The 23271-nt window shown below is 42.5% G+C and overlaps 1 protein-coding gene across 1 annotated transcript in view; it reads left to right on the top strand.

Moving 5' to 3' along the window:
* LOC117508620 (protocadherin-16-like) overlaps positions 1–22654 on the top strand; it is a 354090-nt gene extending 331436 nt beyond the window's left edge. Inside the window, 8 exon segments of the mRNA XM_034168420.1 lie at positions 4278–5144; positions 5236–5349; positions 5430–5641; positions 5940–6091; positions 6524–6654; positions 6955–7241; positions 12808–12949; positions 17927–22654. Coding sequence (XP_034024311.1) covers positions 4278–5144; positions 5236–5349; positions 5430–5641; positions 5940–6091; positions 6524–6654; positions 6955–7241; positions 12808–12949; positions 17927–20529 — 4508 coding nt within the window. The 3' untranslated portion in view covers positions 20530–22654.
* The last annotated feature ends 617 nt before the right edge of the window (positions 22655–23271 follow it).

Genomic DNA, 23271 nt, shown 5'->3' with positions numbered 1-23271 from the left:
CAAAGCAGGAGAAATGTTTCTGTACCCTTCCCCAGAATTCTGCCTTGAGACAATCCTGTCTCGGAGGTCTACAGACAATTCCTTTAAGGTCATGCTTGGTTTGTGCTCTGACATTCACTGTCAACTGTGGGACCTTATATGTAGACAGGTGTGTGTCTTTCCAAATCATGTCCAATTTACTGAATTTACCCCAGGTGGACTCCAGTGAAGCTGTTGAAACATCCCAAGGATAATCAGTGGAAAGAGGACGCACCTGAGCTCAGTTTTGACCTTCGTGGCAAAGGCTTTTTTATTACATTCGCCAAGGACATAAAATCATTGGCGTTTATTTTTTTGTCCGTCTCTGTGTTCGCAGGATTATGTCAAAACTACTGCACAGCTTTTGACAAAATTTTCACCACCGATAGGTATTAGGCCATGAAAGACTCCATTAAGTTTTGGAGGTGATCTGGATCCGGATACTGGATCAGGATTTTCCTTTTTAGACTTCTCAGGATTACGTCAAAATTACTTCACGGATATGACATCACAGTGTAAAACCAAGATCAGGAAGACACTATTTTGTTTCAGCTGATGAATTAAATATCACATTGCAACATCTTGATCAGTCGGACCACACACACACACACACACATATATATACACATTTATACACACATATATATATATATATATATATATATATATATATATATATATATATATGTGTAGAGTAGAGTAGAGTAGGTAGAGTTTTTTCACGCGTGTCGGTGACGTCATTCGCCTGTGGGTAGGCCTTGAGTGAGGAGTGCTCCACCCTGTCCGTCGGAATCTCTTTGTCTGAATAGCCGCTGCAGACGGTGCGCGTTGCTTTATCAACATTTTTTCTGGACCTGTGAGGAATATCCGAGTGGACACTATTCGAGAAGTTAAGCTGGTTTTCGGTGAAAAGTTTAACGGCTGATGAGAGATTATGGGGTGTTTCTGTCGCTGTAAGTACTTCCCACGAAGCGGGATGTCGCGCAGCGCTTCCAGGCACCGTCGTCGGCCTGTTTCGAGCTGAAAACATCCTAATTTAAGGCTTAATTCACCCAGGACGTCGTGAGAGAACAGAGAAGATTCAGAACAGGCCGGCATGAGGACTTTATGCGGACATTCCACTGTTTAAGGACATTTTGTAATGAAAGACGTGCGCGCAAATTCGCCGAGTCGTCATGGAAACGACTCGGAAAAACACCTCCGTGTTGAAAACCATTTGTAAAATTCAGGCGGCTTTTGATGGCTTTCAACAAGTGAGTAACCGAGAAATTGTTTAACAGCTTGGGCATGTTCCAACTTGTCCGTTAAGGTTTCCAACGGAGGTGTTTTTCCTGTCGCGACCCCCCGCGGTCGGGTCTGGCCCGACATGCGACTCTGTCCGCACGTTCTTTCATTACAAAATGTCCGTTAACAATGGAATGTCAGAATAAACTCCTCATGCCGACTTCTTCTGAAAGTTCTCTGTTCTCTGATGACTTACTGGGTCCACAGAGCCTGAAATGTGGAAGTTTTCAACTTGAAATGGCGAGACGACGCCGCCTCGAAGCGCAGATCGCCGTCAGGCGCCGTGGGCCGTCCTTAAAGCGACACTACCAGACCAAAATCTCTCATCAGCCGTTAAAATTTTTACCGGAAACCAGCTGAATTTATCGAATGGTGTCCACTCAGTTGTGCCTTACAGTTTTTGAAAAAATTTTTATCAAACAAAGCAGCAGGACGTAACCGACAGGCGTGAAAAAACTCTCGCATGCCCACGAGGGGTCAAGCATGTCTGATGTAATCACACATGATTCAAATCCATATGGTTTTTGAAAAAAATAATAAGGTCCGTTACTTTTATCACAGACCTCGTTGTGTTGTTGTATGTATGTATGCATGACAACTCTTGTTCATGCATACATACAACTTTCTTTTTTCTTTTTAATTCTATGATCAAACTTTTTTTTCAATTATTTATTTAATTTTACTAATTTACAAATTTTACTACCTAACGTTCTTGGCATTGTTTTCCACACAAATGTACTAATCTGACTTCCTCACTCAAAGGATTCGGAATAAATAATAAGGCACTGTAACTGATTTCAAACCAAAATCCTGCTTCATGAAAGCTCAATCCAAATGGTGCAGTTAATAACAGAACAGCACAATCTGGAAACACAGAACACAACATAGGTTTCGAACTAGAAATAGAGAAAGGAAAACAATCACAGCTGCCATATTTCAACAAACAGTCTAAAAGCAAAGGGCCAGGTAAGGAAAGGAAGTGCAAAAAGCAGAGTTTAATAATGTAACAGTCCAAAAGATACCACAGTACAACAGTATCCACGACAGGAGAGAAGACCAAGGTCAAGGACAAGCAATGGTCAAATATAGCTCAGGTGTAGATACTCAAAAGAAAACTTGGAAATGCTTGGCTCGGGACATGCAAACGTGATACTTTGGCCGAAAACACGAGTAACTCAGCATCTTAAGAGGATGTACCTCAATCAGCACCAGCTGCAGCCGATTACGAACAGAGTCACTGGGGCACGTGGCAGCTAGGCAACGCCACAAAATACAGTTAAGACCACAACAAGAAACAAAACCAACGGGGCAGAGAGGAACTCCCACAAACTGGGGGGGAAAGTAGAGGATGCACATTAAACAAAACAAACACCTGTGCACCAGCAAAGAGAAACCATCCCAGTGACCTACAGAGAGAAAGCCCACAACCAAAAACATGTAGGAAAGTGACAACACAGGGGTGAGAAGACATCACAAATGACCCAATAAATAGACCCAGTGCACAACAACATGTACACCCACAGGACCATGAGCGTGAACAGCCACAATAACACCCAGTGCCATGGAAAAGACAAGAACAACTGGGAACAAAACATGGAGATGTGAGGTAAAATTATACAAACTGAGAAAGTGACAAAACCCTGCCACCTTGACTTTGAACCAGTTTTTTTGTTTAATATCAAATCACTCTGACCTTTCTTAACCCTCAATTTTAAATGACCTCAATTAATATGTCAGTTTGAAAAGGGGGGTGAAAAGGTGACGGAAGAATGTACGTCAAAGTTTTACTGCCTATAGCTATGTCTGGTCTCTCTGATGCGTCTGTGTCTCATACAAGACTTTATCTATACTGTCCAAGCACAAGAAAATCAAACACACAGAGATTCATCTTCAACCACTTATCCAAGATCGAGTCGCAGGGGGATGGAGCCTATCTCAGCAGTCATAGGGCGGTAGCCAGGGTACACCCTGCATAGGACACCAGTCTGTCGCAGGCCCAAATATAGACAAACAAGCACACTTACCTCCGCATGCAGTCCTACGGGCAATTTAAAGTTTCCAGTCCACCTAACCTGCATGTCTTAGGATGTGGGAGGAAGCTGGAGCACCAGGAGAGAACCCTCTGAGAACATGCGAACTCCACACAGAAAGGCCAAAGGTATCAAACAAACAAACAGACAAACCTGTGAGTTAAGCGAAGGAAGAGCACCACTCAACAAATGTCACGCAAAATCAAGCAATTTCCCTCACAACTGCCATTTGCACGCAGTCACAGCCCAGTGAGATCGGACCTTAAGCAACTATAATTGTGACCCATAGTAATTCTGCAAACCCCAAAAACACCAAACACCAGAGACATCTAATCATTGCCTGAGGTCACTGATTAACATCACAGTCTCACATTCACACAGTAAGACAGGAAACACCAAGATGTAGACCTTTGTTCTCCTGCAGAGGTATCCACATCATCAAACACTTCCATAAACTGAAGTCACTGATGGGAAAATCTGATTTCTTACAATAATGTGGACACTGCATTTGACAAGCTGGAGTCTGAAGGTAGGTGTACTGGACAGCCTAAGTCATCAACAGAGATGGGAGAATGTCACTGTCAAGTCACTCTGATATCTTGACACTGCAAGACAAGTCCAAGTCATGTTCCAATACACTGACAGTCAAGTTGACTTGAGGCTTGACATGGAGCTAACTGAGAACAATTCAGTAGTGCTTTCATTATTGAAGGTAGTGCAAAGTACTTGTCAAGTCACTGTCAGTTTCTGGTTCTAGGTCAGTTCCCAAGTCAACTCGGAAGACATGGAGTCAAGCTGACTTGGGCCTTGACTTGGGACATGTAGTGCCCAGACTTGAGAGTGACTCAACAGGAACATTGTTCTAACTCTGATAATGTGTTCTCATGAGTAGGTGTTTCAGCATTTGTTCTACTCCAAAGTCATGTGCCATCGCTCTCCTTCCAGCTGGTGATCCATCTGGAGACTTCCATCTGGACAGACATTCAGGCGTCCTGTCCACCTCAAGGCCCCTGGATAGGGAATATAAGGCTGGATACACACTAATAGTCACAGCTCAGGACCAGGGCCGGCCTCCTCTCAGCAGCACTGCCACTGTGGAGGTGATCGTCCTGGACATCAACGACAACAGCCCTCAATTTCAGAGCAGCAGCTACACTGCAGATGTATCAGAAGATGTCCCTATTGGATCACTGGTACTTGAGGTGAAAGCCACTGATGTGGACCAGGGACACAACAGCCAGGTGTTGTATTTTCTGAGCCATGGCTCACAGAGCATGTTCTTCATTGAGCAGAACACAGGTCGCATTATCACAGCAGCTCCGCTCGACAGAGAGAGAACTGCTTCTTATAGTTTTGAGGTTTGTGCCACTGATTCCTCTCCTTCCAACCCGCGCAACTCCACTGCTCAGGTGATTGTCTACATCCAGGATGTGAATGACAACGCCCCATTCTTCATTCAGGATCCACTCATTATTAACATCTCAGCCAGCACTGTGACCAGCCGTCGAGTGCTGGCCACCATGAGGGCTGAAGACAAGGACTTTGGAGCCAACGGTTCCGTGTTCTATCGCTTTACCATCCCTGCAAAAGGATTCACCATCAATTCACTGACTGGAGATATTCAAGCCACAGAGAAACTACAGACTCTAACCCAGAGCCAGAGGACGTTAATAGTGGAGGCTGTGGACCAGGGGAACCCGGCTCAGTCCTCCTTGGGCGTGGTGATAATTTACATCAGGGAGCAGAGCTACAGGGGAATCCGCTTCTCTCGTTCGGCTCGAGATGTCAGTCTGCAGGAGAACGCTGCTAAAGGTTTGGATGAAATGTCAACTTTTCACTTGGGATGTTTGTAAATGTACAAAGAGTTTAGAAGATCAACATGGCATATGTTTCACCTCCGTAGGCACAGTAGTCACGCAGGCTCAGGCCCAGTATCCTGATGGCTCACAAACCGGCATCAACTACAGCATTTTTAGTGGGAACAGGATGCAGTCTTTCGCCATCAACTCCATTTCTGGTAAGTGTTGAGGTGACAGTAAGAACAATAAAATCACATTCTTCACATCTACATTGAGCCTTGTTATTGTTTTAAATTAGGTGAAATCTGGGTCCAGAACTCTGAGGGTCTCGACTTTGAGAGGACGTCAAAACTCCGCCTTGTGGTGAAAGCCGAGACGGCGTCCTCCAGCTCCTACATGGCGGTCAACTTAATGCTCCAGGACGTCAATGACAACTTGCCACGCTTTCAACTCCAGAACTACGTAGCCTACATTCGAGAGGCTCAAGGCTACGACTTTCCTATTATCCAGGTGCAGTAGCCTGTTCCTCACACATTTATTATAGTCAGCTTTTGTTGAAGTGTGAATTTGTAGAATCGAAAACACTCAAGCTTCAGGAATCTGTATCAACATAGAGAAGGGTTTGTCTGAATGCACTTTCAGTGTCCCTGCTGACTCGACTGTGTCGTACAGCCGGAGCCACGGAGCTCATTTTCATGAACTTTTGACTTCCAAGTCCAATATTGCTCACAGACTCATGTTACACGAGAACAGATGTTGCAGATATTTCTGTATTTTCATTTGTAATCCGGGGTGCTAATTTCCTCAGGTTGCAGCAGATGATCTGGACCAGGGTCAGAATGCTCAGGTGACCTACTCCATCAGGTCGTCATCCATGAGCAGCCTGTTTAAGATAGATCCAGTGACCGGCAGCGTCACCACTGCAGCCATAATGGACAGAGAGATCTGGACTCAAACAAAGTGAGCTTTGCTCTGTTTCTTCGTTTTATCCCCGTGCACTGCAGAATGAAAAGCACCATGTGCTTCACCTCACCTCAACTCTGCTTCTGTCATGCTCATTCTTCTCAGTAGTTACTTTGTTTCATTATTTTCTTTAATGATGTCCGTGCACACACACATACACACACAAAGTAATGCCTGAGCTTTTTAATACATGGACTCCCACACATGCTGGAAAACTCTTCAGCTCAGGGACAGAAAGTTAAGAAACAAATGAGAAAATGCAAATTAGGAGCGATCAGCTCTCCTGTACTGCAGGTGGTAGTTTGGAAGTCAGATTTTTCTCTGGATATTTTTATTTTTCCTCATTTATATATATTAGGGAGTCAAAAATTGAAGTTGAAATTTGAAGTTCACATGTTGAGATGATGACACTTATTTTTGCGGCACCAGGCTTGTTGTTACGGCGACAGACCGGGGAACCCCACGGTTGGCCGGCTCTGCCACCCTCACTGTGATCATCATCGACCTCAATGACAACAGTCCCATGATTCCTGTGCCTCAGGAGATCCGAGTGCCTGAAGGTAAGTTGGTTTTCACAGTGGAGGTTAGTCCAGTGATCTTTTCTCTACGCACCGTATCATAACACTCTGGCAGCTCACGCAGCGGGATTCTGACCCCATTATGAAACAAGCTCTTGCCATGATCCTCTGTTCATTTCCTGAGTGTCAGATCAAGGTTTTCCACAGCAGGATATTTCATCCCAAAGAGACAAAAGTCAGAAAATCTCTGAACTCAAAATGGTGATATGCTTTATTTTAGGTGAAAACAGAAAACTAAATGTCTGCTTTTCCCTTCATCCCTCCACTATGATCGTCCTACAGACACGCTGATTGGCACAGTTATCACTCAAGTTACGGGAAATGACGTGGACTCAGAGCCCACCCTCTCCTACACACTACACCTGGACGCTAGTAGCCAGGGCATGTTTGGGATACATCGCTACGGAGGAGCGGTGTCTCTGACTGGTCCTCTGGACTATGAGGAGAGGACGTGGTACACTCTGACGATCCGCTCATCTGACTCCAAACATCAGAGCGAGGCCAACCTCACCCTGCTGGTGGATGATGTCAACGATAACGCACCGACCTTCACTCAGGACTTGTATCAGGTAAGGCTTCCATCCTCACATCTTCACATCTATCACTAGATCACCAAACATTAATGCAGTGGTGTCAAAGTGGCAGCCCGGGGGCCACATAAGGCCCATGAGCCAGAAGTGTATCATCTATGGAATTCACAAATATGACCTACAAGATCATCTTTATTCTGGACATGCACATTATGGTAGATTTTTGTCTTCCTTCTTAAATATTCAGCCATATTTTCCATTTTTCAACTCATGCAATTTTTTTTTTTACCAATGCACTCATAAACATTGATTATTTAGATATTATTATCAAATGTCATGTCATTGCATTTAGCACAAATCTGTTTTGGAGACAATGGAAATAAATGGAGCACTTATTTTCAGCAATATCATCCAATTCAAGACTTTTTAAATTTTATGTAACCTTCAAATCTGAACATAATGTAATATTTTTGCTGCAGACAGGCTGAAAGAAGGTGCAAGAAGGATAAAGTACACATGTATCTGGGTATTCTGAGGGGCAGTCTGACAAACTCCCAGAAGGCTATGAAGGAGTCAAAATCTCAATATTTGTCTCATATTATTTCCAGCAGTTGTCATTGTCCCAGCGTCTTATTTCAGATTATAAACTCAGTTGTAAACCCATGAACCTCTGTCAGACAGAATGTTCATCATAAATGTAATAAATAAATGTTGAATTGTCTGTTACTCATGTACAATCTGCTGTGCTCAAGCAGTTTGAGCCCATTTCTTTTTCATCCCCTAGTGAGGTAGTGAAACACTTGAAAGCTAGAAGTTGTCCTTTAGATGTTGGTCCATCTAAGGTGCTGAGAGAGATTTCTAATACTGTCGGGTTGGGTCTCACACAGTACTTGTTTCCTGGTTAGAACATCTTGTTGGCATTCATGACAAATCTCACTTGACTGAGAGGAGTTTCTCCCGTTATGATCAGTGACCTGTCCTCATCCAATGCTCCTCTTTATTGTGGAGTGCCATAGGGTTCTATTCTTGGCCCAGTTCTATTTTTCTTGCACATGTTGTTGTTGTTGGGGCCATTCATAGGTGAGCACAACCTGTCCTTTCATTGTTATGCAGATGATCTGCAAATCTGTCTACCTATGAGGACTAATGGAAGCGATGCTTTGTCTTCATTGTTTGATTGCATTCATGATGTAAAGCAGTGATTGTCTAAAAACGTCCTTTCCCCGAATGATGGTAAAAAAGAGACCATTGTGTTTAGACATCCTGGCATGCCGAATGTTGTACCCTCAAACTTTGGTGTTCTGGTTATTTATAACCTGCTGTCTAGAATTTGGCAGTAATATTTTACAAATGTTTGAGGTTCTGTCAACAGATAAACTCTGTTGTCAATGCAAGTTTTTTCTGGCCATGTCTTCTGGCTAAAGTGAAGCCCTTTCTCAGTAGACACGATCTTGAGACAGTCATTCATGCTTTTATCAGCTCCAGAGTTGATGACTGTAATGCAATTTTTATGCTGGTGTTAACCAGCCTTCCCTTGCACGCCTTCAAAATGCTGCTGCTTGTCTTTTAACAAATACTTCCAGACATGAGCATGTTACCCCTTTACTCACGCCACTGGCTTCCAGTTTGTTTTAAAATTGATTTTAAAAATTAATGTTTGTTTTTAAAGCCATTGCATTATCTTACTTGGTTGAAATGTTAACTCTCCGCACTTACAGTCAAAATCAAAGTGAACGTTATTGTCAGTCAAACCATGTAACAGTAATTACATAGAAAACAGAAATTGCATTTCCTCAAACTCCAATGTACAAGTATTAATTTAACACACAACATATAACAAACATAGCAGTGTACACAGACATCAGCAAAATAAGCAAATAAATGCAACATAAACAGCCAGACAGCGGGCATATACTACGAACCTTTGATTGAAGAGGAACAATGCGGATTCTGTCCTGGTCGTGGAACAACTGACCAGCTCTTCACTCTCATAAAGATATTGGAGGGGGCCTGCGACTATGCCAATCCAGTCTGCATGTGTGTTTTGTGGTGTTGGATAAGGCATATCATCGGGTAGCACGTGAGATACTGTGGGAGGTGCTGCGGGAGTCCCTACTCACAAAGTGAGAGCTATGTTTGGGTCCTCAGCAGTAAGTCAGACTTGTTTCTGGTGGGGGTTGGCCTCTGCCAGGTATGCGCCTTGTCACCAATCTTGTTTGTGATATTCATGGACAGGATATCGAGGCATAGTCAGGGGTGGAGGGTCTTCAGTTTGGTGGGCTCAGGGTCTCATTGCTGCTTTTTGCAGATGAAGTCCTGTTGGCATCATTAACCTGTGACCTCTAACACTCACTGGATCAGTTAACAGTCGAGTGTGAAGTAGCTGGGATGAGTTTCAGCACCTCTAAATCTGAGGTCATGGTTCTCAGCAGGAAACCGATGGATTACCTACTATGCGCAGGGAATGAGGTCTTGCCGCAAGTGAAGGCATTCCAGTACGTTGGGGTCTTGTTCACGAGTGAGGGGACAGTGGGGCAGGAGATTGGCCGAAGAATCGGTGCAGCAGGGACGGTGTTGCATTCACTCTACCGTACTGTTCTGACGAAAAGGAAGCTGAGCCAAAAGGCAAAGCTGTTGATCTATTGGTCAGTCTTCATTTCTACGCTCACCTATGGTCATGAGGGTTGGGTCATGACCGAAATCACGGATGTAAGCAGCCGAAATGGGTTTTTGCAGGAGGGTGGCTGGTGTCTCCCTTAGAGATAAAGTGAGAAGCTCGGTCATCCATGAGGAGCCGCTGCTCCTTTGCATTGAAAGGAGCCATCTGTGGTGGTTCAGGCATCTGGTAAGGATGCCTCCTGGATGCCTCCCTAGAGAGGGGTTCCAGGCACATCCAGCTGGGAGATGACCCCAGGGAAGACCCACTAGATGGAGAGATTAGAGCTCCATAGTGGCCTGGGAGCACTTTGGGATACCCTAGACAGAGGTGGTCAATGTGGCCCGGGAAAGGGAAGTTTGGGGTCCCCTGCTGGAGCTGTTGCCCCTTCGACCCAGTCTCAGATCAGAGGTTGACAATGAGTGATGAGTGAGTTAAGCAATCTGATGGCCTGTGGGGAAAAGCTGTTGCTAAGTCTTGTAGGTTTGCACCGCATGCTGTGAAAGCTGGCTTCAGACTATGGGACAAGTTACCTCCTGATTTACGCACTATTTTTGACCTAGCACTTTTAATTCAAAGTTCAAGACTTATTAATTTAAACTGGGTTTTAATTTCTAGTGGTGCTGTGACATATTTTGTTTTTATGTGCCTCTTTAATTCTGTTGTATATTTACTTTTATTTTTGTAAATTCTTAGTCCTTAATTTTACTGGAAAGTGGGTTGGACACCCTCTGGCTGTTGTAAAGGATTGCATAAATAAATATTGATTGATTGATTTTTAATATGCAATTTTTATACCCCATCCCACAAAGAAAAGTGAGGGTGGTATATTGAAATCACCTTTTTCAGGGAGCATGGGGGCTAAGCGGTTAGTGCACTTGCTCTGAAACCAGAAGGTTCCCGTTTCAAGATCACCTGTACCCATTCGCCATCTAATGTGGAGTTGTGTCAAGCAGGGCATCTGGTGTAAAACTTGTCTCAAATCTGCATGCACTTCCATGTTGGATTTCCAATAATTTCCATCATTCCATATTTCTACCTCATTTTCTTATTTTATTGTATTGTTACAAGTATTATTATTGCTTATCCTTGCATACGCTGTTTGATGCACATTTTCCTCTACTCGCACCCATCCTGTGTGTTTTTTAAGAGCTGATGTAACATTTGAATTTCTCCACTGTGAGATCAATAAAGTCTTATCTTATCTTATCTTTGAGGGGAAATGATTAGAATTTTGTGTTTAAATAGTACATCATATGATACTGACTTTGTAAGCGCAGGTCCTCCTAAAGTGGTTGGTAGAATTTAACAAAACATCACACAGTAGTAGCACACGATGTGAAGATGTACATGGAGGAAAAACAATTCAGGTCTGACATCCTCAAGGAGAGGTAATTGAACTTTTGTCAATTAACCACTGATACATTATGCATATAGTGTGAAGGGAGGGAAGGTGGAGTCTCACCCATCACCTCCAAAATTTAATGGAGTCTTCCTTGGCCTAATATCTATCTAATATGTGGTGAAAATCTTGCTAACAAGCAGGCAGACAGACAAATAAATGAAGGTGATGATTTTATTATGTCCTTGGCATACATAATAAAAAAAAACTAAGAAATCACATGTACATAAGTATTGACACCCTTTGATTAATACTTTGTTGATGCACATTTGGCCTCATGTCTTCTTGAATATGATGTCACAAGCTTGGTGTACCTATCTTTGGACAGTTTTGCCCATTTCCTCTTTGCAGCACCTCTGAAGCTCCATCAGGTTGGATGGGGAGCGACAGTGCACAGCCATTTTCAGATCTCTCCAGAGTTATTCAATCGGATTCAGGTCTGGGCTCTGGCTGGGCCACTCAAGGAAATTCACAGAGCCACTCCTTTGATATCTTGGCTGTGTGTTTAGGGTCATTGTCTTGTTGAAAGATGAATCGTCGCCCCAGTCTGAGGTCATGAGCGCTCTGGAGCAGGTTTTCATCCAGGATGTCTCCGTACATTGCTGCATTCATCTCTCCCTCAATCCTGACTAGTCTCCCAGTCCCTGCCGCTGAATAACATCTCCACAGCATGATGCTGCCACCACCATGCTTCACTGTAGGGATGGTGCCTATTTCCTGCAAACATGACATCTGGCGTTCATGTGAAAGAGTTCAATCTTCGTATCATCAGCCCAGAGAATTTTGTTTCTCATGGCCTCAGAGTCCTTCAGGTGCCTTTTGTCAAACTCCAGGCAGGCTGCCATGTGCCTTTCACTAAGGAGTGGCTTCCCTCTGACCACTCTACCATACGGGCCTGATTGGTAGATTGCTGCAGAGGTGGTTGTCCTTCTGGAAGGTTCTTTCTCCACAGAGGAACACTGGAGCTCTGATAGATTGACCATTGGGTTCTTGCTCACCTAAGGTCCTTCTCTCCGATTACTCAGTTTAGATGGGCGGACAGCTCTAGAAATCCTGGTGGATCCGAACTTCTTCGATTTACATATGATGGAGGCCACTGTGCTCATTGGGACCTTCAAACAGCAGAAATGTTGCAGCAAAAATCTAAAAAAATAAAAATCACATTGTCATTATGGAAATTATGTGTAGAATATTGAGTTAAAAATGAATTTCATCCATTTTGAAATAATAATAATAACAAAATGTGGAAAAAGTGAAGCGTTGTGAATACTTTCTGGGTGCACTGTAATCCAGTAGAGTTTGAAAGCAATGTTCCTCTGAAGCTTAAAATTGTATGATGTAATTATGAAGACATTAATTTACTCACTTTTTGAAAAACATATATCAAAATTCATATTCATTAAATTCATATAGGGCCTACTTAACATGCTCCATGTCCACCACGACCAGACACTTGATCGTTAACAAATATTTAACTTGAATAGATTGTTAAAAGGGAACTTATCCTTTAAGAATTGTTTATTGTTTGTTTGTTTGTTTTTTTATAGGTTGCCATGTCAGAACACCTTCCAGCAGGCAGTGCTGTCATCACAGTAACTGCTACAGATCGTGACTCTGGTGAGAATGGGAAGATTACATACCGAGTGATGTCATCAAGTCGGGGCATCTTCTACATTGACCCAAACAATGGTAAGATTACCATGTGTAACTTTTTATTCCTGATTGTTTGTTTTGGAGCCAATGCTTACCTAAGCCGGACTGCACAAGAGATCTGTCTTGAAGCACCAGTTGCTCCTGCCAAATTGATATGGCAGAGAGACAGGTATTTGGTACACTGATTTCCAGCAAAAGTAGGTTAAGGTCAGTACCCTGTGAACTCATGCAAGAGGGTTATGAGCTGAACATGTATCCCAAATATCTTTTGTGGTCAGAGTCCAGTTGTCTTGCTCCAGCACTATATATATATATATATATATATATATATATATATATATATATATATATATATCCTGAAGGCTCTTGGACGATTAGAGTTTCTACTTATTTGCAACAGGCATTGTAAAATTCTTTGTTCATTCAAATCACTGACAGCAAGCTTTCACATTATTTGCCTCAGATGTTTTACTTGAGATACCATCTAAAAATAATCAAGTTTTGAAAACTGGTTTTCCCCCCCTTTACCTATTCCAGCTCTTTCTGAAAAGAGATCTTTTTTGTTCAAGTAATGTTTCCTCCATCAGAATGTGTCAGGCTCATTTCTTCAAGTAATTGCAATTTAATGATTGTGCTCATAGCAGACTGCACTGTATAATGAACAATTTATAACTCTGGACAGAAGAAAGAAAATCTTTTGAAGTTGCTATTTTAATGAATACGCGCGTGTGGGGATCCATGGGCTCTAGATTTGGTTGTGTTTATAAAATAGGTAGCTGACATTTTTTAAGGGTGGTAATAAATTAAGCAAAGCTTGTATTATGAGTTAGAATGGCTTGTGAGTCCAGAATGTTTTTAGAACATTAGACCTCAACACTTTTTAGTAAAGGAACTCAGCCCTTTTATTTCCTGTTAATTTGGTAATTTTTTAATGTTAATTTAATGTCTTAATGTATTTATAAATTGTTTAGGCTCTTGTTATCACATACACATTATTATTATTATTATTATTATTATTATTCATTTTATTTTATTTTTACTTCTATGTTGTCATTTGATTGTGAAATGAACAACAATGGAAATAAGTGTTTTCACTTTCTTGTACCATCCATGTATTTTTAACATATTTATAATTATATGATGTACTTACATTGAACTTACTAAATAAAATCACTCACGCATGCACTTATGCTTTTAATATAAAGATGACTTCCCGCCCCTGCTGGAATGTCGTGTGAAACCAGAATGTAGTTAGCAACATTTATTGTTCAGTGTTCTTCTTTGTCTTTCGGCTGTTCCCGTTAGGGGTCGCCACAGCAGATCAATCGTTTCCATCTCACCCTGTCCTCTGTATCTTCCTCTGTCACACCAACCACCTGCATGTCCTCTCTCAGCACATCCATGAACCTCCTCTTTGGTCTCCCTCTTCTCCTCCTGCCTGGTGGCTCCATCCTCAGCATCCTTCTCCCTATATACCCTGGGTCCCTCCTCTGCACATGTCCAAACCATCTCAATCTCGCCTCTCTGACTTTGTCTCCAAACCGTCCCACCTGAGCTGTCCCTCTGATATGTTCATTCCTAATCTTGTCCATTCTTGTCACTCCCAAAGAGAATCTCAACATCTTCAGCTCTGCCACCTCCAGCTCTGCCTTCTGTCTTTTTGTTAGTGCCACTGTCTCTAAACCATACAACATAGCTGGTCTCACTACTGTTTTGTAAACTTTCCCCTTCACTCTTGCTGATATTCTTCGGTCACAAATCACTCCTGCCACCTTTCTCCACCCACTCCACCCTGCCTGCACTCTCTTCTTCACCTCTCTACCACACTCTCCATTACTTTGAACAGTTGACCCCAAATATTTAAACTCATCTACTTTCACCACTTCTACTCCTTGTAACTGCACTATTCCACTGGGCTCCCTCTCATTTACACACATGTACTCAGTCTTGCTTCTACTGACTTTCATTCCCCTTCTCTCCAAAGCATATCTCCACTTCTCCAGACTAGACTCAACTTGCTCTCTACTCTCACTACAGATCACAATGTCATCTGCAAACATCATAGTCCATGGGGACTCCTGTCTGATCTCATCTGTCAACCTGTCCACCACGGCAAACAAGAAAGGACTCAGAGCTGATCCTTGGTGTAATCCCACCTCCACCTTGAATGAGTCTGTCATTCCGACTGCACATCTCACCGCTGTCACACTATTCTTGTACATGTCCTGCACTACCCTAACATACTTCTCTGCCACTCCAGACTTCCTCATACAATGCCACAACTCTTCTCTTGGCACCCTATCATAAGCTTTTTCTAAGTCCACAAACACACAATGTAACTCTTTCTGTCCTTCTGTGTACTTTTCCAACAGTATTCTCAGAGCAAACATTGCATCTGTAGTGCTCTTTCTCGGCATGAAACCATATTGCTGCTCACAGATCTTCACCTGTTTTCTAAACCTAGCTTCTACTACATAACTTCATGCTGTGGCTGATCAGCTTTATGCCTCTGTAGTTACTGCAGCTCTGCACATCACCCTTGTTCTTGAAAATAGGAACCAGCACACTTCGTCTCCACTCCTCAGGCATCCTCTCACTTTCCAAGATTTTATTAAACAACCTGGTTAGAAACTCTACTGCCATCTCTCCTAGACATTTCCATGCCTCCACTGGAATGTCATCTGGACCAACTGCCTTTCCACTCTTCATCCTCTTCATAGCAGCCCTCACTTCTTCCTTGCTAATCTCTTTTACTTCCTGATTTACTCTCACCACATCATCCAGCCTTTTCTCTCACTCATTTTCTTTATTCATCAACTCTTCAAAATATTCCCTCCACCTTCTCAGCACAAACTCCTCACTTGTCAGCACATTACCATGTGCATCTTTTACCACCCTAACCTGCTGCACATCCTTTCTAGCTCTGTCCCTTTGTCTGGCCAATCGGTACAAGTCCTTTTCTCCTTCCTTACTATTCAGCTTCTTGTACAGCTTGCAATATGCCTTTTCCTTTGCTTTTGCCACTTCTCTTCTCGCCTTACGCCGCATCTCCTTGTACTCCTGTCTACTTTCTTCATCTCTCCGACTATCCCAAAACTTTTTCGCCAACCTCTTTCTCCTTATGCTTTCCTGGACCTCTTCATTCCACCACCAAGTCTCCTTGTCTTCCTTCCACTGTCCAGATGTCATACCCAGTACTGCCCTAGCTGTCTCCCTCACCACATCTGCAGTACTTTTCCAGTTGTCCAAAACTGCTTCCCCTCCAACTAGTGCTTCTCTCACCTGCTCGCTAAATTTCACACAACAGTCTTCCTCCTTCAGCTTCCACCATCTGATCCTTTGTTGAGCTCTCACTCTCTTCTTCTTCTTTACCTGTAAAGTCATCCTACAAACAACCATCCTATGCTGTCTAGTGACACTCTCTCCTGCTACCACCTTATAGTCTGTGATTTCTTTTATCTTGCATCTCCTATAAAGAATGTAGTCCACCTGTGTGCACCTTCCTCCACTCTTATTTGTTACCTTGTGCTCCTCCCTTTTCTTAAAGTAGGTATTCACCACAGCCATTTCCATCCTTTTTGCAAAATCAACTGCCATCTGTCCTTCCCCATTCCTATCCTTGATACCATATCTACCCATTACTTCCTCATCACCTCTGTTCTCTTCACCAACATGCTCATTGAAATCTGCTCCTATCGCCACTCTTTCATGCTTGGGCACACTCTCCACTGCCTCATCTAACACACTCCAGAAATCTTCTTTCTCCTTCATCTCACAACCTACCTGTGGGGTATATGCACTGATGATATTCATCATCACCCCTTCAATTTCCAACTTCACACTCATCACCCTGTCAGACACTCGCTTAACCTCCAACACACTTTTAACATACTCTTCCTTTAAAATGACCCCAACACCATTTCTCTTCCTGTCCTCACCATGGTACAACAACTTGTACCCACCGCCGATGCTCCTGCTCTTACTTCCCTTCCACTTGGTCTCTTGCACACACAATATGTCTACCTTTCTCCTCTCCATCATATCAGCCAGCTCTCTCCCTTTACCAGTCATACTACCAACATTCAAAGTCCCCACTCTCATTTCCACCCTTCTAGTTTTCTTCTTCTCGCGCTGTTCGTGGCAACGTTTTCCTCCTCTTCTTCGTCTTCTTCACCCAGCAGTAACCCAATTTCCACCAGCACCCTGTTGGGCAATAGCACCGGTGGCGGACGTTGTTAACCCGGGCCGTGACCGATCCGGTATGGGAATTCGATTCGATTCGATTTATTGTTCAGTGTTGTTAGCTAATATTTGAAAATATTAGTCCTATCAACGTTTCATTTTGGCAGCATTTATCCTTGACCCAAAATACATAAGTATACCAAACGGCAAATGTCAGCTCTCCACAGTTTCTCTGTGATCAAAGTCACAAACGTACACATGCATGCATGCATGCACTTTGTCTTTTCCGCATTCTGCCACAAGCAGGTGCTTTTAATTTAACACACCCACAAACAGAGATGTAGTGGAAGACATCAAACGCAGTACAGTTTTCACTCATGGTACTAGCAACATGAAACTAAACTTATTCATGGTAATGGCATCATTAACTTAACTAAAATGACTAAACCAATTGAACTACACACACACACACACAATAAATCACACAATAAATCAATAACACTAACAACACTGTTAAATGAACATGAACCATAATAACATTTAAAACCCCAAAACCCTAAACTCCCATGGTGCATTGCAGCACAGCATCCATTGTTTACTGGTTAGCTAAAATTGTTCATTTCTCCAAAAATATTAGTCCTATCAACTTCCTGTTTTTTGCACCTTTCATCCTTGACCCAAAATACATAAGCATACCAAACAGCAAATGCCAGCTCTCCCCAGTTTCTGCGTGATCAAAGCCATACACACGCACGCACACAGAGGCCATTTGGCTTTCACAATATAAATGTTCAACACTTTGACAGCTCTCCCTCTCTTGTTTCCTCTTAGGCACTCTGTTCATCAATCAAAAGTCTGAATTTGATTTTGAGAACCCAACCATCATGGTGGTAATTGAAGCTCGGGACCAGGGCACTCCATCCCTTTCATCCATTGCAACTGTTCAGGTACAGGTGTCTGATGTCAATGACAATGCCCCCATCTTCTACCAATCAGAGTACAGGGCCACTGTGTCTGAAGATGGTCTCCCTGGATCTACTGTACTGACATTAGAAGCTGTGGATGGAGACATGTCCCAGAACAACTGTGGTTTTGATTTTGTTATTGCTCATGGCAACTTGGGTAATGCCTTCCAGATTGAGAGCAGCATTCACTTTGTCGAGGGGCGTGGCTTCCAGACCATTGGAAGCCTGATCCTGGTGGAGGAACTAGATTTTGAAGCAGTACCAAATTACAACTTGACTGTGGTGGTATCGGACCGCGGCATCCCTCAACGTAGCTCTAGCGTGTTGGTCCTTATCAGTGTTATAGATGCCAATGATAACCCTCCAGTTTTCACCCGAGCAGAGTACAACATGGTACTCAGTGAGAGTGTGGCAGCAGGGACAGAGATCTTGCACCTGTCTGCTACAGACCCAGATTCTGCTCCTAATGGAGAGGTGCAGTACTCCATAAGCTCAGGGGATGAGTCTGGGCTTTTCAAGGTTGACCGGTGGACTGGAGCTTTAAGGTTGCAGAGACCTCTGGACAGTGAAGGACAGGCACGTCATTTGATTGTTGTCCAAGCTACTGATGGCAAAGGGAACTTTGCCTTAGCCCCAGTCAGTATTGACGTGAATAACATCAACGATAATAAACCCTTCTTCCCCCTTAAGGTAGTAACTGCTAGTATCAGGGAAAATCAGCCCCAGAATGCTTTAGTCACTATGCTGCATGCAATTGATCATGACAGAGGCATTTTTGGACAGCTGAGATACTACATGTTTGACAAACCTAAAGATGGGAAAGAGGCATTCATTATCAACCAAACCTCAGGGGAAGTACGGACTCGCTCTGCTTTTGACTTTGAAAAGGTGAACTTTTTTCATTTTGTAGTTGCTGCTATGGATGCTGGTAACTATTCTGCCACAGTCACAGTTCAGGTGTATGTTGCAGGGGAGGACGAATATGATCCTGTTTTCAAGTCTTCAGAGTTCTCCTTTCAGGTGCCTGACGGAGCAAAGAAAGGTGACATTATTGGCAAAGTGCAAGCGAAAGATGAAGACGGCGGTGTGGATGGTATTGTCCTCTACACTTTAGAAGACCAGTCACCTTATTTTGAAGTCAATAAATCAACAGGTTCAATTTCCCTGAAGATAGACAGTCACAGTAGACATTTGAGCCGTTCCAAAAGAGAGGTGCGTCTCATGACACTGGACGTTACTGCCCACAGTCCTTTGCAGACGTCACGCAAAGCGGTGGCCAAAGTTGTCATTGATGTGACCCACACATCTTTTGGTCTCACCTCAAATGTGAACATGCTGCTTATCAGTGTCATAGCAGTATCTTTGGGGACCATAGTTATATTAATCATAATTGCTGTGGCACTATTTCTGGTCAAATTAAGGCGACAGAAGAAAGGGCAAAAAGCATGTGGTAGAAAACCCACCTCAGGCACAGTACTCCACAAGCTCGAGGAAACAAGAATATCAGCAAATGATATGATTTACCATCAAGCCATTCCTGGATATGTAGCCGATCAAAGCGGGAACAGCGGTGGTCCGTACATCCGTGGTGGCTCCCTGGATCCCTCTCATTCCAGTGGTCGAGGTTCAGCAGAAGCAGAGGCAGCAGAAGATGATGAGATCAGAATGATTAATGAATACCCTCGAGTGTCCAGTATTTCCTCCTCCATACAGGAGCGCATCTCTGCACGAGGTCCAGACTCTGGAATCCAGCAAGATGCAGACCAGTTATCAGACGTGTCTGGTGAGCCTTCAATAGATGCCAGTCACTGGTTCAAAGGGAAGAAACTGAGCAGCATAAATGGTTCTTTGTTAGCTGGCCAGGTGCCGGTCTACAGGGATGAGGGAGGTGGGTATGTGGGTGTAGGAAGGGGACTCAGTATGTCCCATCCTAAAGACTATACTTTTCCAGAGGATGGGAAGCCTGCTGTGGATGGATCTCTGACCGCCATTGTGGCCAGTGACGAAGAGCTGAGAGGCAGCTACAACTGGGACTACCTGTTGAACTGGTGTCCTCAGTTCCAACCCTTAGCTAATGTTTTCACAGAAATCGCACGTTTAAAGGATGAAACTGCTCCCCCTCATCCTCGCAGGTCATTTCATCACAAAGCAAAACCAGAGTCAAGAATTGACCCCCCACCTCTTATAACCTCCGTGGCCCACCCCGGGGCCAAAACTGTACCTCCAAAACAGGCTGTTGGGAGGACGTTCCCTCATCTGGCTTCTTTTCGCAAATCTCCCATAAGTGTGGAAGGATCTATCGCTGCAGTTGCCATGTCTCCAAGTTTCTCCCCTTCCCTCTCACCGCTGCATGCCGCAAGGTCTCCAGCAATCACACCTTTCAGTGTCTCCCAGGGACCTTCAGCATCTGTTATCAGCACAACTGAACACCATCTGGAACACAGTGAAGAAGTTGAGCTGAGGATTTAAGGTCTGTGGTTGAATCTTAAAGGGACAAGCCTTCATGTTGATATTCTTTGTTCTGAAACAGTGAATGTGGACATGCACCATTTTAAAATAAAAGCAATATCACGGGGCTGAAAACAAAGATTTGGTGATGCTGTTTTGAAGTGGAAGAACTTGAACAATGGAAACTGAGTCATTTTGTCACATACTTTTTCTACTGTAGCACCGCAGAGACTGTAGCACAAAATGACTCAGTGGGTATCAAGTCAGGGTCAACAAACCAAAACAGCAGTGCCCAATTTGGCAACAAGTCAGTCATCCCTGTAATAAACATTACTGAGTTGCTGTCAAAAGTTTTGGAACCATCCACAGCCAAATGTTGTATCCAGTCTTCATCTGGATTCCCTTCTCTTTTGTGTGTGTGTGTACAATTTGTCCTGTATTTGCCCACATAGTTTCAACCCTACTGTTGCTACCTTAACCTGTTCGCTGAGGCTGACTTGAAGTCAGTTATTGCTTACACAAGTTGGCTAAGATGAACTAATCAACCCACTCATCAATGTTTTTGCTGTACAAGACCTACATTTGTACCAGTTCAGGGAATACGACTTTTGTATGACTCATTGTCCTTTTGTGATGTTGCCATTTTGCTTTGAAGCTGTTCTGACTTGAAACCACTCCGTGCATATTTTTTTAATAGTCCAAACAGATGAAGGTGTTGTGCTTAATGAAGAAAAAACAAATGAACTACATGACTAACAGGCCAAAATGGACTAATTTTTTTTTGTGTTCTCCCTACTCTCCTGTTAATCAGTGTTAATTTGCACATCCAAACTGGGGATTCATACATGATGTCAATATTTTGTACAAAAGCATTGTTTATATTTTTATACTTACATATGTTTTCTGACAAGGAATGACATTACAGTGTCAAAAGGTTGCTATAACCTTGGAATATATTTCTATATTTGTATATTTGTAGTTTGTATTGTTAGTTGCTTTTGATATTTTCTTGTAATTGTTAATCTAATGGTTCAAAATTAAGCTTATTGTTAATGCTTTGATTTGGGCTTTTTGCAACAGATTGTAAATATTTATAGACAGACGTGTCATTGCTCAAACAAATGCAACATCAGTCAGTCATTGTTGGATTTCCTATGCGTCCCGTGTTTGATCTCACTTCAAAAGGTACTGTAATCATGAATGTGAAAAACCAACAAGTTGTCTTAGTCCCTTAATTTTCGGTGAAGGAAAATGGAACTTGACACCCAATGATTCTCCTTTCAGGTGCCCTGGCTTTAATTTATCACAACAAGCCTTACCGTTCTATCCTAGTGTTCAGTGTGCATTGGGACAATGATGTTTGAACTCATTCAGGAGCTACGGTATAACTTTGAGACATCGCCAGCCTTTTGACTTTAGTGATTACTGCCCAAATAACTGTTGCTCAACAGACTTTACTTATGAATTATAACTGAATCTAACAACAGTACCATAAAACATTAAAAGTCATACTAAATGATTCAGACATTAGGAAGAAATGGAAAAATATATTTTTGTGAATGTTCAGACATCACAAGAGAATCTTTTCTTGTTACTAGAGAAACTAGAAAAGCCATTTATATGTTTAGCCAGAACTGACAATATTTTATGGTTTATGGCTTTTTACACAGATTCTGCTGCCATAAACACATTCATATTGAAAATGTCACTTTTTAAAGCCTTTACAAGGAACCGGTTGTTATTGTGAAACAGTTTAGTTTGCATAATCTCCATTTTTAAACCACATACTATTATTTTAAGCAGCCCTAACATTATGACAGCATTTTATTTATGATATAGATAGATCTCCAAAACTGGCTTGGTAGCATTTTTACATTTTTTTAATTTTTTATTTTATCATTTCATAGTTTTTTTTTTATTGTTATTTTATTTTTTGTTTTAATTTTAAACATAGCCAAATATACATGAATGCTACCTATGTGTCAGAATGAAGTTCCATTAATGTTTGTATGGTTATAAACTGTACAGTGTTATTTGTCCCAGTTGGTGCCACAGCGATGACTTCCAAATGTCCACACATATCATTTATGATTGAGCAGAGAATTGTTGAGCAAAGTGCCTGATTAAAGTACTTATGTGAACACAACAATGTCTCTGTCACATTTGTTCTCAGTACAGAATGACTGTAATTTTAAAGAATGATTCATCATTTTTACTGCATTCATTCAATAATCTAAAACAGGCAGGTCACTCATTTGAGTGTCTGTGTCCATCAAGGACCAAAATAGTCCGTCTTGCAATGTTTATAAAAAAGGGAAGATCTCTCCTAAAATATGATTGGAAACCTCTCGGATAAGGTACAATTACCTCGCATTAAAACAAACTAGATAATAGTACCCCTGGGTATGAAGACAGCAACAGCTGCAGCAATCTGACATTTGACCCCAATGACCTTGACCTTCACCCAAATGAATGACCCTAACATTTGCCAAAATGAACTCTTTAAGGGCAGTGTTATGGTCTAAATTGGCAGAAAGACCTTGGGGAGAGCAAGCCAACAAACAGACATGTACTAAACAGGATCAGATCAGCATCAGAATAGCCTTTATTTGCCAAGTATCTACAAGAATACAAGGAATTTGACTCCAGTTAATTGACCTTTGGCTAATGTGAACTCACCCAGGCAATTCCAGAACCCACCTCCATATGTATGCCAAGCTTGTAGAAGATGGATAGATGGATGGAAAAACATCAAGTCTAATC

Source organism: Thalassophryne amazonica, chromosome 4 (assembly GCF_902500255.1).
Source record: "Thalassophryne amazonica chromosome 4, fThaAma1.1, whole genome shotgun sequence".
NCBI lineage: Eukaryota > Metazoa > Chordata > Actinopteri > Batrachoidiformes > Batrachoididae > Thalassophryne > Thalassophryne amazonica.
This window is presented reverse-complemented; position numbering and strand designations above follow the sequence as displayed.